We start from the raw sequence: 15,821 nt of genomic DNA, 5'->3' as shown, positions 1-15,821 counted from the left end.
TCTCATTTGCAAAAAAAGTGTAGGATCTGGTTGTCAGGAAACATATGCGGTAGAGTAAAATGGTTTAAAACATTATTTACTACTCAGAGAGTTAAATAATTAATTAATTAATTAAGCGTCATATGTATGTATATACATATGTTTCATCACCATCATCTACAGCCTCTCACCATCCACTGGCGGATGAAGGCCTCTCCAACACGCTTCCATATCTGTTTTGTGCAACTTTCATCCATCTCACCCCATATATTTTACAAATTTCGTCTAACCATCTTCCTTCCTGTCTTGCTTTCACCCTTTTACAATCTCTCGGGTAACATTTTAGTACTTCTTTTGTCCATTTTTATTTTTATGGCTGCGTGACTCACCCATTGCCATTTTAATCTCTTCATTCTCTCCACTATATCCACTATCTTTGTCATACTTCTTACATTAATTATATGTAAGAGATGTGTATGTAATCAAAACTTGTGAAGTTCTTGCTATGAGTTAAAAAACTTCAATTCAAAAAATTTAGGCTAAGTTTATTTAAATTGTTCACGCACTAATTGATGTTACGTGTCTATTCATTCATTTCAGAATTTTCACTTATGGTGGTCGATTTTTCAGAATTTTCACCGTCGATATCGTGACCCAAACTAATAGATTATTACTGGATGTATAAACGCCTTATTACATAATTGAATCATTGTTTTGCTTAGTTGGATATTTGCACCGAATCGTTTACTCTGTTACGCAATGCGTGTATGTATTTGTGGATTTGAAATACAACGGTCCAGTGAAGCCTAAACCAAAGTCGTTTTAATAACCGACTACTGTTTACTGATGTAACGCTCTCGTTTATCGTAACATTTTCCAATTAGTCGTGTAAAGATAACTGGTAATTGCTCGTTACATTGTTTTATCATAATTTCCCATTTAACGTATTCGTTACGTGCGCGCATGTATTTGTTTGTCGTTCGCATACATGTATGAGAAATTATTGTTTCTGGTTCTCTCTTGTGTATTTTCGTTTTGTAGAGCTTCTTCTTTCAAGATCATTGTTAACTTGATTTTTAATTTATTTATACACGTTTCCAATAACGATTATTTCAAGTCGTCTTCCATTTAGGTCATGCAGTATTTGAGTGTTATTTTGTTTTTTCGCTGTTGTACAAAACGATGGTAATCGTATGGAGATTATGAAATTTCGAGTAAAAAGTGCCTAATTAAATGTCCGTTAGTTTCACAATGTTGTTCACTTGTGAAAATGGCAATATTTTCAATAGAATTTATGTGAAAAAACAATGTGACATTTCCGTTCGTTTACAGTTTTGTTCCTATTTTATGTAACGCTACATTTGAACAGAAATTTATTTGTATTTTATTTTTTTCATAAGAGGAAGCGAAATATGAATAAAATAAAATTCAGTGCAGCGGCGTCAATCGTCGGGGTCAAATCAATAATATTATCTGTATTATTTTTGTACGATATTTTTTTTTTTACACTAAACAAACAGTCATATCTTCGCGATTGAACATATGTAAGTTTACCGCTATTTATCAGTCTTTGAATTACAGATAGAATTTATAATCAACGTGTCGCGTTAAACATATTCAAATAAGCTTCAATATACAGATACGCATAATAATATTCAACAAATGTGAAGTTATGTCTCATATACATAGTTTATTATCAGCATAATTTACCCGGCATAGAGGGAGATGCATTATTTACCGTTATTATTCCGCTTGACAAAAGGCTAAATGCACCGTTATTTGATTGGTAATTAACGAGAAAGACGCACCTCTTTACCCGGAACAATGACTTTGTAACGATTACCAATATGTACACTCATAATTGCACTATTTCAGAACACTCTTGTTGATTATATTGTGTCGGACAATGGCAAGAAAGAAATGGAGTTGGAATTAGAAATACGTTTTAAGGTCCGTTTATGTATATTATCCACGTCAACAGTTCGCCATAACACAGCACAGCACAGCACGAAAGGGACTAGTTCTCTTCATACTATGCGGCACCACTCGTTTTCGGTACGTTCATGCGTGTTTTTAACGGGTGCAAGTAAAATCGGCTTACATATATGTACATACATTAATGAACACGACGATACGGTGCAATATTGCTTGTGTCATATCGTCGAATCAATATTGTTAAAAAATGACGCTTAGTTAGTATGGTTAGTACAACGCTTTAGTTAGTACGGGTGCATTCGCCACTATGACGTCATGTATTGCGTGAAAATTTCCACAATGGCCAAAGAAAATCGATTCTGCTTGATACGTTTTTGTGTCGGTTGTTGCTGTTTTGGACACGTCACATACACATTACGGAAGATATTAATGTGTCAATATAGAATGAATTAAAGAGCATTTTTCGTAATGCTGCTAACGTGTAGTTGCCGTCTTGAACTGTGCTTGTAATGAACCTTTAATCGTGCTATTTGATTATCCCTATTTTTTTGTAAATCTATTATCGTAATTCCATATATGTGCCCATGATTATGAGAGTGGTCTAAGTCAGGAAAAAATATTTTATAAAGTCGATTTTATTGTTTAATATCGATTATAAAAAATATTTTTTCTTGACTTTCGTAATTATGGGCACATACATATGTATGCCTAGTTTATAAAAATACACACAAAAAAGTACTATTTTTTTAATCTTTCTTGTAAGTTAAATTCAAATCTTACAATTTGTTTTTTTTTCTTTTAGATATTGCTCAATTATTACTTTTTTTTTATGTGCATATGAAAATGTACACTAAGATTATTTGACTTCCATGTTATTTTCAGTTTTTGTAATGATGTATCAATTCAAGTCGTTGTTCTAATATGTTATGATTGTGTGTGCTCAGAACTAATATAGATTTTCATATCTGTGTTTAATTTTCCAGCTCAAAACAAAAACTTTGTTTTTCAAAAATGTACCGCGCATTATTCGCTCTGCCTTCTTCATTTACATTGTTGTGATTTCTAATTTATAATTGCATAAAAGAGTTGCCACACATGTAGGTATAAATATACGTGTGTTGAGGAAATCGACTCTTACGACGAATAACGTAATAAATATTTCAAGTCGTATAATTTGACAGTCACTGTTTGATTTGAACGTTTCTCAATATGGTTAAAAGCGGCTTTTCTCGCGTGCACTATCATTTTCCACGCGCGTGTGGAAAATCAAAACATTATCTAAACGTTTTCGAGGTCTTTATGTAATTTCCGGTTTTGGAAGATTGTCTTTTCACTTTTCTTTCGATTTAGCGTCTCTACCGGAAGCTGTGTTAGGAAACTTCTCGTGAAATGTCAAATGCACTCATAAAACTTTGCGGTATATTTATTTTATGGCCGTTATTGAGTTATACGTTGTAAATATTGGAATGCACTTGGAACTAATGGTGGTTGAAGTGACTGTCAATCCTAATAATCAGGGCTCGACGAAGTAAGATTATCATTGATACAGGTCTCCCTCAATTTATTGTGAATATTATTTTTTATTCAATGGATGTACAATATGCTTAAAAATATTAATCTGGTCAAGTTTTTAATAATAATTTTCAATATTTCTTTCTTTATCTTGTTCTGAGGTTCATTATCAATATTGAAAGTTATTGACGCTAAAAATATTGTACAGTAAATAAATGTGTATTTTTTTTTATAATATTAAAAAAATAGTTTCAATCGCGTATTCATTTAAGTCACTATTTCTTTGCTAATATTTTCATCGTAAAGTTTCAAACTGCATGTTAAATCAGTTGTGCCGCAAATTAACGATGCAATTAGAATAATAGCAGGCTGACACAACAAATAACATAATCATTAGACTTGGTCAAAGCAGCTCATTCCCCTTTGGATTTTCAATAAGAAGATAATTGAATCAATCGACATTTCAATTATTCGTGTAAAAGTAAAAGCAAGCGAGTGTGTCAACTTCAATCGTTTTACACTTTCCATTCGTAATGTGGCGGATAAATAATTGCGAGAGATGACGATGATGAACTTGACAAACACACTTCAATCTAAACACTCCGATTTCCCCCTTGGGCTTGAGCGTTTTATAATAGCTTTATGTGCATTGTGTCGGTGATGCAATTAAGTGCATTATTATTGCACGGTTGCCGTTTAATTGGATCGTTCGCTGCTGCCACAGCTACTTTCGATTTTCTTCAATCGTACTCCTCGATTGACAATAGTAGAAGAAGATGATAAATAAAAAAATAAAAAGAAGCAAAGCACGTGTACTAGCAATTGCCTGGTCTGAAGATATAACAATGACTTCTTGACAACCTGTAAGTGTTAAAGCACACGGCGACCGTTTGAGACTGCTTTCTCTGGTTGTTTACCAGTGCTCTTCAAAACAACCAAAGATACGAACGAGCTAGCTTGAGTGGTTATGAAAGCTAATTTATTAAAAATATGCTTATGAGTAGTACCACTTATAATTTAGCTTTAGCCTTTCTGAAGTACATAACTTAACCCGAAGTAATTCACAGTTTTTATAATACTTCAAAATATTAAATTTGTACAAACCAAATAACAAATTTGATTTAACATGAAAGCTAATTCGTCAAAAAAAGGATTTCAAAATTGGATGTTATGGCAAATTGTCTCTTATTTTAATTATTGTATGAAAGCTGGAATTTATACTTTCTTCCTCCTCGTTTGCTCAATGCTGAGCGTCGTGGTCATTGATGTCGTCTGGAATTTGAAAGACGAACCGCATCCACTCCTCCTGGTTCTGTGCCAAGTTGAAGGCAGTGTTATTAAGAGACGATCCCGTCAGTTCTTTGATTTTATCCATCTCTTGGGAGACCGTCCTCTCACTTACCTTCCCTCCAGCATTCCACATTCTTCCTGGCAATATGGTCAAAGTAGGAAATAACCTTTTTCCTACATGTTGTGGAGAGTCTCTCTGAAACTGTCAGCTCTTTGAGGATGGAGATGTTCACGCGTCTTGTAGTCCATGGGATGCACAGCATCCGTCTCACCACATTTCGAATGCATCTAGCATGTCCCTTTCTCTCTTTTTCAGGGTCCATGTCTCGACTTCATACAATGCAATAGAAAACACCAGAGATCGCACCAGACGGATTTTCGTTCCAATAGAGCGGTTCTTCCATATCTTTATCAGAGTGACCATCGCCGTTTTCACCATTCCTACTCTTCTGCGGATTTCAAATTAGCATTCTACTTCACTTGAAATCAAGGCACCTGAGTGGATAAAGTCTTCGACTTTCTCATAGTTTTTTAATGCATTGGACTTTTTGAGAGACTCAAATCTGTCCACGAATAGGATTTTTGTTTATCTCTAGACCGAGGTGTCTACCCTCTACCTCTATTCTACAAAGTAGTTCAGCCATTTCATCCTCATTTAAAACTATCCATGTACATATTATATGATACAAACAATCAAAGAAGGTGAGCAGAATTTCGATAGCTGTCTTTTGTATTTCCAGTTCAAAGAATTTAGCCATTCCTATGAATTTGTGTTTGGAATTGACTGTAACCTTAGTCATTGACTGCATCTACATATTATGTATGTAGGTACATATGTATGTACCAGTGCCGTGCGTGGAAATCTCCCTGTTCTTGTCGCTCAACTTCAATTAAGTGTGCGCGAGGAGGACACAAAGGGACTCGGTATGACATCACGTAGTCCCTTTGTATTCTACTCGTTCCCACGTAGGCAAGGCTGTGCGATAAAAACAGGGAGATTTCCACGGCACGCCACTGATATGTACATACATATATATTATGTATAAAAAAATCATCTTATGAAATTGAGTTCTACATAATGTGTATTTACATTTGATTTTGACCTTTACCCTTTTACTTTATCCTTTTAAAATACATGAATACCGTATATTCCAAGCTTAATTTTTGTTTAAAAGTGAGATAAGAATGATAATACAGATTGATTGATTTTTATGTGGATAGGATGAGTTTTAAATGCAAATTAAAAAAGAAACAATTTTTATGAGAGCCTGAATCGTGTGTCTTAGAAAATAAAAAAAATATGTTGGAAAGGTTAAAAGAATTCATTTCTTATCCGATTTTTTACATTATGTAGATTTCAACGTTTCTAAGGATACACGAATCTTTGTGTGTATCTTTTAATGTATTAGAAACCACAATTAATGACACGGGAAGAGAAATAGACGGAGAGGGAATATATTTAATACATACCTGTCACTTTAAACCGACACTTAATGATTTGCATTTTTGAATTCGAGAGCGAAAGTTTCGTGTTCTTTGTGCGTTAAAATTATATGTGTACCAACAGAACGGCGACACTGAAGAACAATGAGACACAAGAGCAAGTTCGTTTAGTGGCTAATTTAACAACAATGATAATACGTGGCTCATTTTTGTAGCGGTGAAATCGGCCGATACATTTCCATATTTTGACTGCAATGCATACGTACAGTATGAATCAAAATCACGTATGTGTATGTGTATGTTGGTATTCATTTTAAAAAATATTGTTAGTATTATATGTTGTAGATTTGTATTGAGTAAATCACGTTATTCCAGTTTCACAAAAAAAACGGCTACTTTTTATTAGGTAAATGACCGGTCCGGATTAACGTAATCCAAGAGTTGTCACATACATAGAATATTTATATAATATTTTATATAAAAATAGATAAGAATATGATTTGAAATCTTGACCGTTTATTTACTGCTGAATTATTTGTATGCTTATTATAATTTTCAATGGCAAAACTAAAACTGTTACAAGGTTGATTCATATAACTAGCCATTGCATTGCATTGCATTGGCTATTTTGCGGTCGTTCAATTTTGTTTCGATCATTACTAAACACCTATCTAAATCCGTTTTATGAATTATAAATTGAAATTGAGTAAAAATTGAAATGCATTGCCGGGAGTGTGGTATCAACATCATCGTTATCAATTTTGATTTGTCAATGCAATCGTCAATTTGTTTCACAATTTCGACGGCGTTGGGGCGTTCGGACAATTGATGCGACATACTTTTTTTTATTTATTGTGATCGATTGTGATCACATTGGATAAGAATTTGTCGTTAAAACAATTCTGAAAATTATGCAGCATTGTTGAATTTTATAACAGTGTAGAAGTCTCAACGGTCAGTTTGAATTTCAAGCGGTTTTATACAAGATCATAACTTTTCCCACTAATTGCTAGTCGACGGTTATTGTTTCATAAATTATCTATATATTTTTTTAGCAGGCGAAAGATTTTTTTATAATTTTCAAAAGTTGAATATCTACCTGTTCGGATTTTTCTACGTAAAAAAAAAAACACAAAATGACGCGAAACATCCGTATAAAATGAATATTTATTTTGCCATCTATACACAAGTTTTTTACACGCCCATTTTAACTATGATTCATTTACATCTATGATTTTTTCCTGCTAAATTCAAAAAATATTTTTTATAACATATTGAAACCGTTTGTTTGCCAATTTTGTAATTGTGTTCGAATGAGTTGATTTCAACTTACGGAATATTTTGTTTTGGTACATATGTACGAATGTAGCAGGCAATTTTAAATGTATGTAATGAAAAAATGGCTTATTATGATTATAATCGTTTATAATGCTACTTATAATAATACATGATAAAAAAACTTAGGCTAGAATGTCACTGGTGAGTTCAATGTACAAATGATTAATATTTTTTAGTACTATCTGTAGTAGCGTACTATTGTTGATTTTAAATAATGAGTCAGATTATTATTATGTTATTCAATTATTATAAATATTTTTTGCCATCGCAAATTTTTCGCATGATATCAATAACAGTTATGCATTTTTTCATGAACTATTTTCGGCATCAATACATATGTATACATACATACATATATGTAATTCAGTGAGAAAAACGTTGAATGCATCAAGATCTCACGTAAAATATACGTAAATGAGTTTAAATATTAGATTTAGCAATTAAAAGTCAAGACATCAAATTATGATAAAAATCTAAAAACCGGATGTCATTCTATCAATTTTCGGAAAATAATTGTGCATTCATTGTTTTGACATTGGAATTTTGACGCAATATCCCTAAGCTAATTTTAATTTTTCACTTGAAAGCGTACTAATCGTATTTGGCGTATTATACCTTCGTATTTAAATATTTCGACACAATATAATTGTCATTTTGATTTCATAGTCATTTACATCCGTGATTTAGTACTGAAAAGGTTTCAACCTTCCGTCAGTTGAGAATCCGGAATTAATGTTCGGAAGTTATGTAATACTGATTTAAAGACGGTTAACTTGACTAGCTATTCTTTATTTATAAGAAAATATAATATATAATATCCCCCCCCCCCTCCCTTATGTTTCTCGCAAATTTGTCGCATATTGAATTTGTCGATATTAAAATAAAATATTGTAATTAAAAACACATTCTGCATTGCACATACATACATATAGCCAGCAGTTTGGCTTAGTGATAGCGTATATATTTAGCATCACTGAGGTCATAGGTTCGTGTCCTCGCCACTGCTGGTTAGATTTGGGGGTTTTGTGACTCCAAATCGATCGTTTCTTTATCAGAGTTTGCCAATTTTATCTGATCATTGCTGAAACGGTTCCTGAAAATTGTTATTAAAAAATCTAATCCTGTTTTCACAAAAATCTGCCTGTGTATAATTTGTATTAATTATGCACAGTAATCTGAAATCCATAGATGTCACTATGATTATTACTTCTGATTAATTGTTATATTCTATATATTCTGATTGTATATGTATGTATTACTGTATTTCTGATTTCTGATTGTTTATGTATTTCATTAACGTACACCCGTCGCATTGGAGCAAATCTGTAATGGCGAGTGTGTATTGATTTGTGACAATAAAATAAAATAAAATAAAATATGTACATATACATAGAATGTGTTTGTCGCAAATTCATCGTACATCGATTTTGTTGATTGTACCAGTTGGTCCATAGATGACGCTGTTGAATTGTATAATAATTGTATTATAATTATTATTACTTATGTATAAAATTTGACTATGTGTCGCCTTGGGGCAATCTGTCATGGCATCTATGATATATACATTTATTGTCCTAACTTAATTTTAAACGTTCAGAAACTCCATTTGTGTCATGATATTTACTTGTGGAAAATGGAATATGGAATGAAAACCTTATAAGAAAATGGAATGTGAATTAAAATGTTTGAACATTTTAATTTTACAAACCAAACCGCAGGTACAGATTTTTACACATAATGCACAATTTTTCATTCCGATACAACACGCATTTATTACGTCAAATACGGAATTATAATACGAAAGTATTTCCTAAAACAAAATGCAACAACCATCACGATGCACATATCTGACATGAAAATAAATCACAACTACGCACAATCAAAATTTCATCATTTTTTAAATTAGCCCACATATGTGTGTGTACATATAAAAGGCCGAATGGAAAGTGAAAACATACTTTGGATAATTCTTGCGTGTTTTTCGATGATCGATTTGGTCCACACCATCGACGACAAATCCATCTCCCTGTCGGAATCACAATTGAAAGTTATCGGCTTTTAACTGGGGACCCGGAGGCTAGATCAGTCGGCCATTTAATTTATCGGGTTCGTCGACCGGTTCGGTCGCGAAAAACCCGAAATTTGTATAGTGCACATCAAATTCCACGGCTCAAAGCTTACATGAAGTAGATGAGGACGCCCACTCGTATGTGTGTAATTTGATTGGGTATCTTTGTAATTTATCTTGGCCCGGGTATGCGATCAAAGTAATCCACTCCCACGATTATGAGAGTACAAAAGGGCGGCCATTATATATTGAATCCCTTTACAGCCTTTTAAATGCTAAATTTAGTTGATTCGACCCGTCCAGGAAATTTCTATTATGTGTTTGTGCGCTCCACTTCAATGTCGTTTCTCGTTCATTATGTTATACACTTACGAACAATTTCGCTCTTTGTAGTCGGGCGATGAAGCGATAAAGGGTTAATTGATTGAAAAAACCCACTCGTGTTAATAAATTTTATAACGGAAGTATAATACATTTACATATATGTTAGCATATTTATTTTTAGAAATAAAATTGTATACTTTATCGCGAAATTTCAGCGGAATTATCGTAACGATTTGTCAAGTCGCTGATAAAAGTTTTTAGGTATATAATTTTTTTTTCTTCAAATTCTTGTACAAGTTTTTAATCAATCCGTCGTGCAATTTTCGTAATATTTTTAAAATACGCTCAATACATTTTTATTAATTTGATTCGGTTTTATTTATCTACATAATTACAATTTTATTTGGAAAAAGCTTAAGAGGGCTGTACACCCGAAACCTTAATTTGTTGCCGTTCCTTTCTTCGATATATATATTGAGTGAATGCGACAGTTGCGCTTCGACCAGATAAAACGTATTTTAAATTGATAAAATCGAAGTTTCGTATTCTCCTATTTTCTCCTCCGTAACTAGACCAATTTTTTAAAAAATTTCATCATCGGTATAAGAAAGATATTTTCTGTGCAGCTATGTGCGTATTTTTTTTTAAATCGACCGTTAAATAAGCACGCTGGACTCTTTTCGTAGGTGTAAAAAAGAGGCGATTTTATTGATGTTAGGCGGCTTCTAGCTCCTATAAAAAATAACTAATAAAAAAAAAAATACGATAGATGCAACCCACTGCTGGATATCCATAGCATATTAATTTCTCTAGTGCCATAATTGAGGAAGGGAGAAGTCTAATACGTTTGTATGGACAAGGCGCTGGTGTCCAGCCCTCTTAAGGATCGGCGTTTCAATTTGTCTTATGATGTTTTTATTTTTTTAATTAAATTTATATTTTACCATGACGCTATTATGGGTTTTACCCCTGAGTGACACCTATGGTATTAAACTATTATACATACATATATATGTATATAAATTTATTAATTTGAAATCACGTTCAAATAGTAGGTCGGATTGTTTTGCCAATTTGATGAGGAACCGTTTCACTGGTGAAACCAGATAAATTGGTAAACTCTGATAGGAATCGACCGATTTGGAGTTGCAAATATCCAAGTTTGACTAGCAGCACTGCAGTAATACTTCGAATAAACTCTCTTCAACCGAGTTCAACCTAGGGCTTGAACCCAGGAACCTCTTGGTGGTTGCATTAACACAACCACCGAACTATACTGCTGGCTATATAGTAATATCACGAAAAAAAAGAGTATAAATTGGCGGTGGAATGCATTTAAAAGCATTAACCGGCGAATTATAATAAATTTGAATAAAACAAGAGAATTCAATACGTGTTATGAATTCGGAGTGGTTTTTTTTTTGCAAAATGATTTCTATTGAAAGTAACTGTCACAAGATAAATCTTCTTTGAAATATTTAACGACGGATTTAGAAAAGACGATTGTCTTTGAAAGAAAAGATTAACGTGGAATCGGACACATCCGAACACATTAAGAGATTCGTATCATATACAAAATTAAACCGCAACACTGCAATAAAGTCCGCCGAGGCAGAAAATCGCCTTAATTGCTGCCTAACGGCTAAATCATAAAAAACGAATAGGTCAATGTGAAAAGTGAAAACGATTCAACGGAACGAGTTTGCCATACGTACAGGTGCGACACGTGTCGATGCGTAAATCAAACGTTTCGTACTTTTCCCGGCGAAAGTGCGGGAAAATTCGGCAGCTGAAAGCTTTCAGAATGTGCATACTTGGGATTAGATACAATTTAGTTGAAGTAATCTCGACCTTGGTAATGTGATCGTTGTACATAGTTGTTGTTGCACAACAAAATGTCCGTATAGAATGTCGACACCGCAAAACCAGAAAGCATTGTGGTCTGATCGGCTTACATCACAAACGATGCATATTACTATTATACGTTGCGTTCGATTGATTGGAGGAATCAAAATTGTATGTAAATAGTGCAGTGTAGTTACATGCTGGTGGTTTTTGAATGGTTTGTGAGGTTAGGTTAAGTTTGGATATAATTTGATGGCGGTTAACCGGTTCACTGCAGATTATTTTATGAAAAAACATTTATTTTATGTTAATTTTTATTTTTTCCAATTCTTTTCTCTACGCGCTATAATTGCATTATAAAAATATTAAACAATAATTTAAATTTTAAATGTCGTTAAAAAAAAAATGGTCGTAAAATCATATACTCTGTATGTACTTAAATTTCAACTAAATATTCAATTCTACTTTCGGCAACAGTAACCAGTAACCGCGATCGAGATTAAACCCAACTTTTTCTCGCGTTCCAGGACTAATTTTAGCTTTGCTCGATCAATATCGGATTGAAATATCACACCTTTTAAATGTCTATTCTGAAAAACTAAGAACATAAATGGCCAGAGTGAAAAAAAATGAACCAAAGCTGCATTCACGGTCGGCAAAGTAGAACTGTATCCTGAGCTGGACCACATCAGGTGACTTACGAGAAACTTGGTGGGTGACTTAGTTGCGCAACTAGATCAAATGTATGCAGTTATATGGAGCATACCACACCAGGCAACTCACTGGTTGCCCAAGCCATAAAATCACCCAACCAGTGAGATTGGTTGTCGGCGTTCTAGTCATGGTTATTTTATTGTTTGAGTGACAGCAAAATCCCTCAAAGTGCATACCGTTGCATTGAGGGTGCCACAAGCTGACCAAGAGTGACTAAGTTGCTCTCAAGTCACCCGGTGTGGCCCTACTGAAAAATTATCATTTCGCGCTTATTTACGCCATTTCATTTGTCAATGTTTTATTATATATATGAATTCTAATCTAAATTAAATTTTCGTTTCAGGCATTTTAAACTACTACTCTGAATGTCTCGGAATATGGACCCAGAGGACAGTCGCCGTGAGAGACGGATCCTTACTAGTCTACGGTCCGGACTGTACTCCATACGACTACACCCCTGCCCGAAGCTACGCCAGCTTGGGTCGCACTCCGACACCTCGACGACTCCACTACTCCAACTTGAAGTCGAATAACGAAGTCAAAGCAGACCAGATCAATGGGTTCTCCACTCCAGAACAGCAATACTTTGCAAACAAGACTACAATACCTGGATCCAATTCTTTGGGACGACTCAACTCGACCCTGTGCGGTGGTGCAGAGTTTAGATTACCTCTAAGGCATTTAAACCTCATGCCTAGTACCCAAGGTGTTAGAGCATTCTCGCTAAGCTATCGCCAGAATGGAAATGGAGCTGTTCCTGTCGCCACTTTTCAGGTGATTGTTTTTTTTTTGTTATTTTACTGAACGATGTTGTTACTCGTTGGTTGTGATGTAATAACGGAGTAAAAATATTTTTACTCTAGGTTGTGGGTATTCAAGTGCACCTTTGGCAATGTGTGATAATTTTGAAACGCAAACGGTTTAATTTGACCGCAAACACTTTTTACGCGCTTAGTGAGCACTTAGTTACATAATATGCAATTGAAAGTGTACGTACTTTAGAAGTAAACATTGAAGTACGTTTGCTGCATTTATGTGGTTGATTTTTGAATACTTTTATAAAAATTTTAAAGGAGTATTTTTGTCTTTTTATATATTTTCTTACTTAAGTTTGCTACTTAGTATTAAACTACATACATACACAAATTTGTATTAAGCTTGTCCTATTCTAATACCTATGAATCAACAAAGCTTGGCATAAATTTATTGATCAATATATTACAAAAATTTAACATAACCTCATTCTATTATATTAATTTCTATGTAGTTTGAGATTTTTAATGTTTTTTTTTAAATTTATTTTACAGGCTCTAAGTCAGTTGGAGTATGAGCGTTGGGTGAAGACCTTGGCTGTTGAAATAATGAGACAAACTCCTTTAGAAGCAATTCGATTTTTGGACGTTTTGGGTATAGCAGCTTTTGCCACGCCGTCTGAGAGCCATGAAAGTAAAAAACAACTGGAGCCAAAATCAACTAATGGTACTGACAATAGGCGAGCTTCATCTCATGACCCTACCTTCAGGTGGGACAGGAGCCCATCTTCGGAAGGTAGTACAACTAGTACCGATTTTGTAGCGATACGAAACTCCGAAGGTGAGATTCCTTTAAGCACCAAAAAGTATGGGGTGGCTAACCAAACAGTGGTCAGGAGGAAACTTCACATGAGCGATGTAGAAAGTCAGAGCGATCGTGATGAAGTAGATGCCTTGAGAACCACTACGGAAATTAAGCAGAATTCAAGTGGAAGGAAATCTAGAGATAAGTTACGTCGCTCCAGAGACATATTTGCTAATGGATCATCATCGGAAGATACCAGAGCTCTCGATGAAGGTATTGTTCTAGAAGAAAGAGGATCATCATCGGATAGGTCTTGTCGAAGAGCATTATGGTCTTCAGATAGGAGTGACTTCCTCGACAGCCCTCATAGTATATCCAGTTTTTCTAGTTATGAACGTTGTGATAGTCCTGATATTTTGGATGTTGTTGATAATGTGTCTCACCATTTTGTGTCCAACAACAAGCCATATACAAAGTGTGAGCCAATTTATGATAAAAGATTTGTACCCATAAAATATAATAGTCTTCCGGCTGAAATTAAAACAATTCCTAATTTGCATGAAAGGATGGTTATAAGCATGAAACCTCAACCCGAAAAGAATGTTTTGAATGAGGATGAAATTAATAGAAAATCACCTATGATATTGTATAGGGCTCAACCTTTCATAAATGAATCATCCCCAGAGCCAGAGAGGCTCGAAAAGTTTGCCAAAAAAGTAGAATTCAATAAAGAAACTAAGAGTAATCCTGTAACACCAGTGATTATAGTTAATACTGTTCCTCAGTGGTGTCCTGATTTTTTAAAAGTACCTAAATGTTGGAGCAGAGCTCGGAGTTGTTCACCAAATAGCAATTCTAGATCGGCTCCTAGATTTTCATCTAGTGGGAGAGGTTTCCGAGCCTTATCCGTAGGTCAAGACAACCTAAATGTGCCAGAAAGCAGGGATGTTTCAGTTGAAATGTTGAAACAAAGGTGTCAAAATACAGAAAATTACGTGCCAGTCAAAGATAAACTAGCTTTATTCGAATCTTTATGTAGAAATGGAAGATTGGCGAGAAGTAGTGAGGAATTGGCAGCAATAGAAAAATCTTCAAATACTGCTCCACGTGCTAGATCTCTCCACGATCTTTCGAGGTCTCGAAGTCCTCAAGTACCAGTTCGTGAAATGTGTAAATTTTTCGAGAAAATCAGCAATGTATGTAAAATTGAAAAAAAGGAAACCAAACCAAACAACGGTGGCAGTACTAGAACGACGCATTTGTATGAAAAATTTACCAGTAAATCTAACAGTGGTGATAAGTATTTGAAACACAAACGTAATGATTGTTCAAACATCAACAAAGATTCGGTTTTTGATAAAACAGTACACAAGGCAAAGCACGGATTAGATTGCAATAAGAATTTGCTTAATTATAGCAACGGTGTTAAGTTTAAAGATAAAATTAACGTTGATTTTGACAATGAAAGGTCGAATTATGAAAATTTTACTCAGATTAGACAGGGTAACAAGATAATAACGTACGTTTGAATCTGTATATGAAACATAACAGAATAAACACTAATTTATTAATCACCATTAATTTTGTGTTTTACATTATTGAGAGGTTTAATACGTATAGATATTTGTTGTAAAATATTTGTATTATTAATAAATTCTGTAAGTATTCTAAAATGACGATTACGTTACATGGATAAGTTACCTTATGTGTAATAAATATGATTTTTGTTTTTAATAATAGTTTATGTAACAGAAGCTTGTATATAGTGTAAATTATTAATATATATATAAATATTCTATTCAGATAAGAAATAGTA

The 15,821-nt window shown here is 33.9% G+C and overlaps 1 protein-coding gene across 1 annotated transcript in view; it reads left to right on the top strand.

Annotated features, from left to right (window-relative positions):
- Positions 1-15,576, top strand: part of LOC143918201 (uncharacterized) — a 75,916-nt gene extending 60,340 nt beyond the window's left edge. The window contains exons 2-3 of the mRNA XM_077439965.1: positions 12,792-13,222; positions 13,756-15,576. Of these exons, the coding sequence (XP_077296091.1) occupies positions 12,792-13,222; positions 13,756-15,534 (2,210 nt within the window). The 3' untranslated portion in view covers positions 15,535-15,576. The remainder of the gene's footprint in view (positions 1-12,791; positions 13,223-13,755) is intronic.
- Positions 15,577-15,821: the final 245 nt, after the last annotated feature.

Source organism: Arctopsyche grandis, chromosome 10 (genome assembly GCF_051622035.1).
Source record: "Arctopsyche grandis isolate Sample6627 chromosome 10, ASM5162203v2, whole genome shotgun sequence".
Taxonomy (NCBI): domain Eukaryota; kingdom Metazoa; phylum Arthropoda; class Insecta; order Trichoptera; family Hydropsychidae; genus Arctopsyche; species Arctopsyche grandis.
Note: the sequence above shows the minus strand (reverse complement) of the source record. Positions and strands in the feature narration are given on the sequence as shown.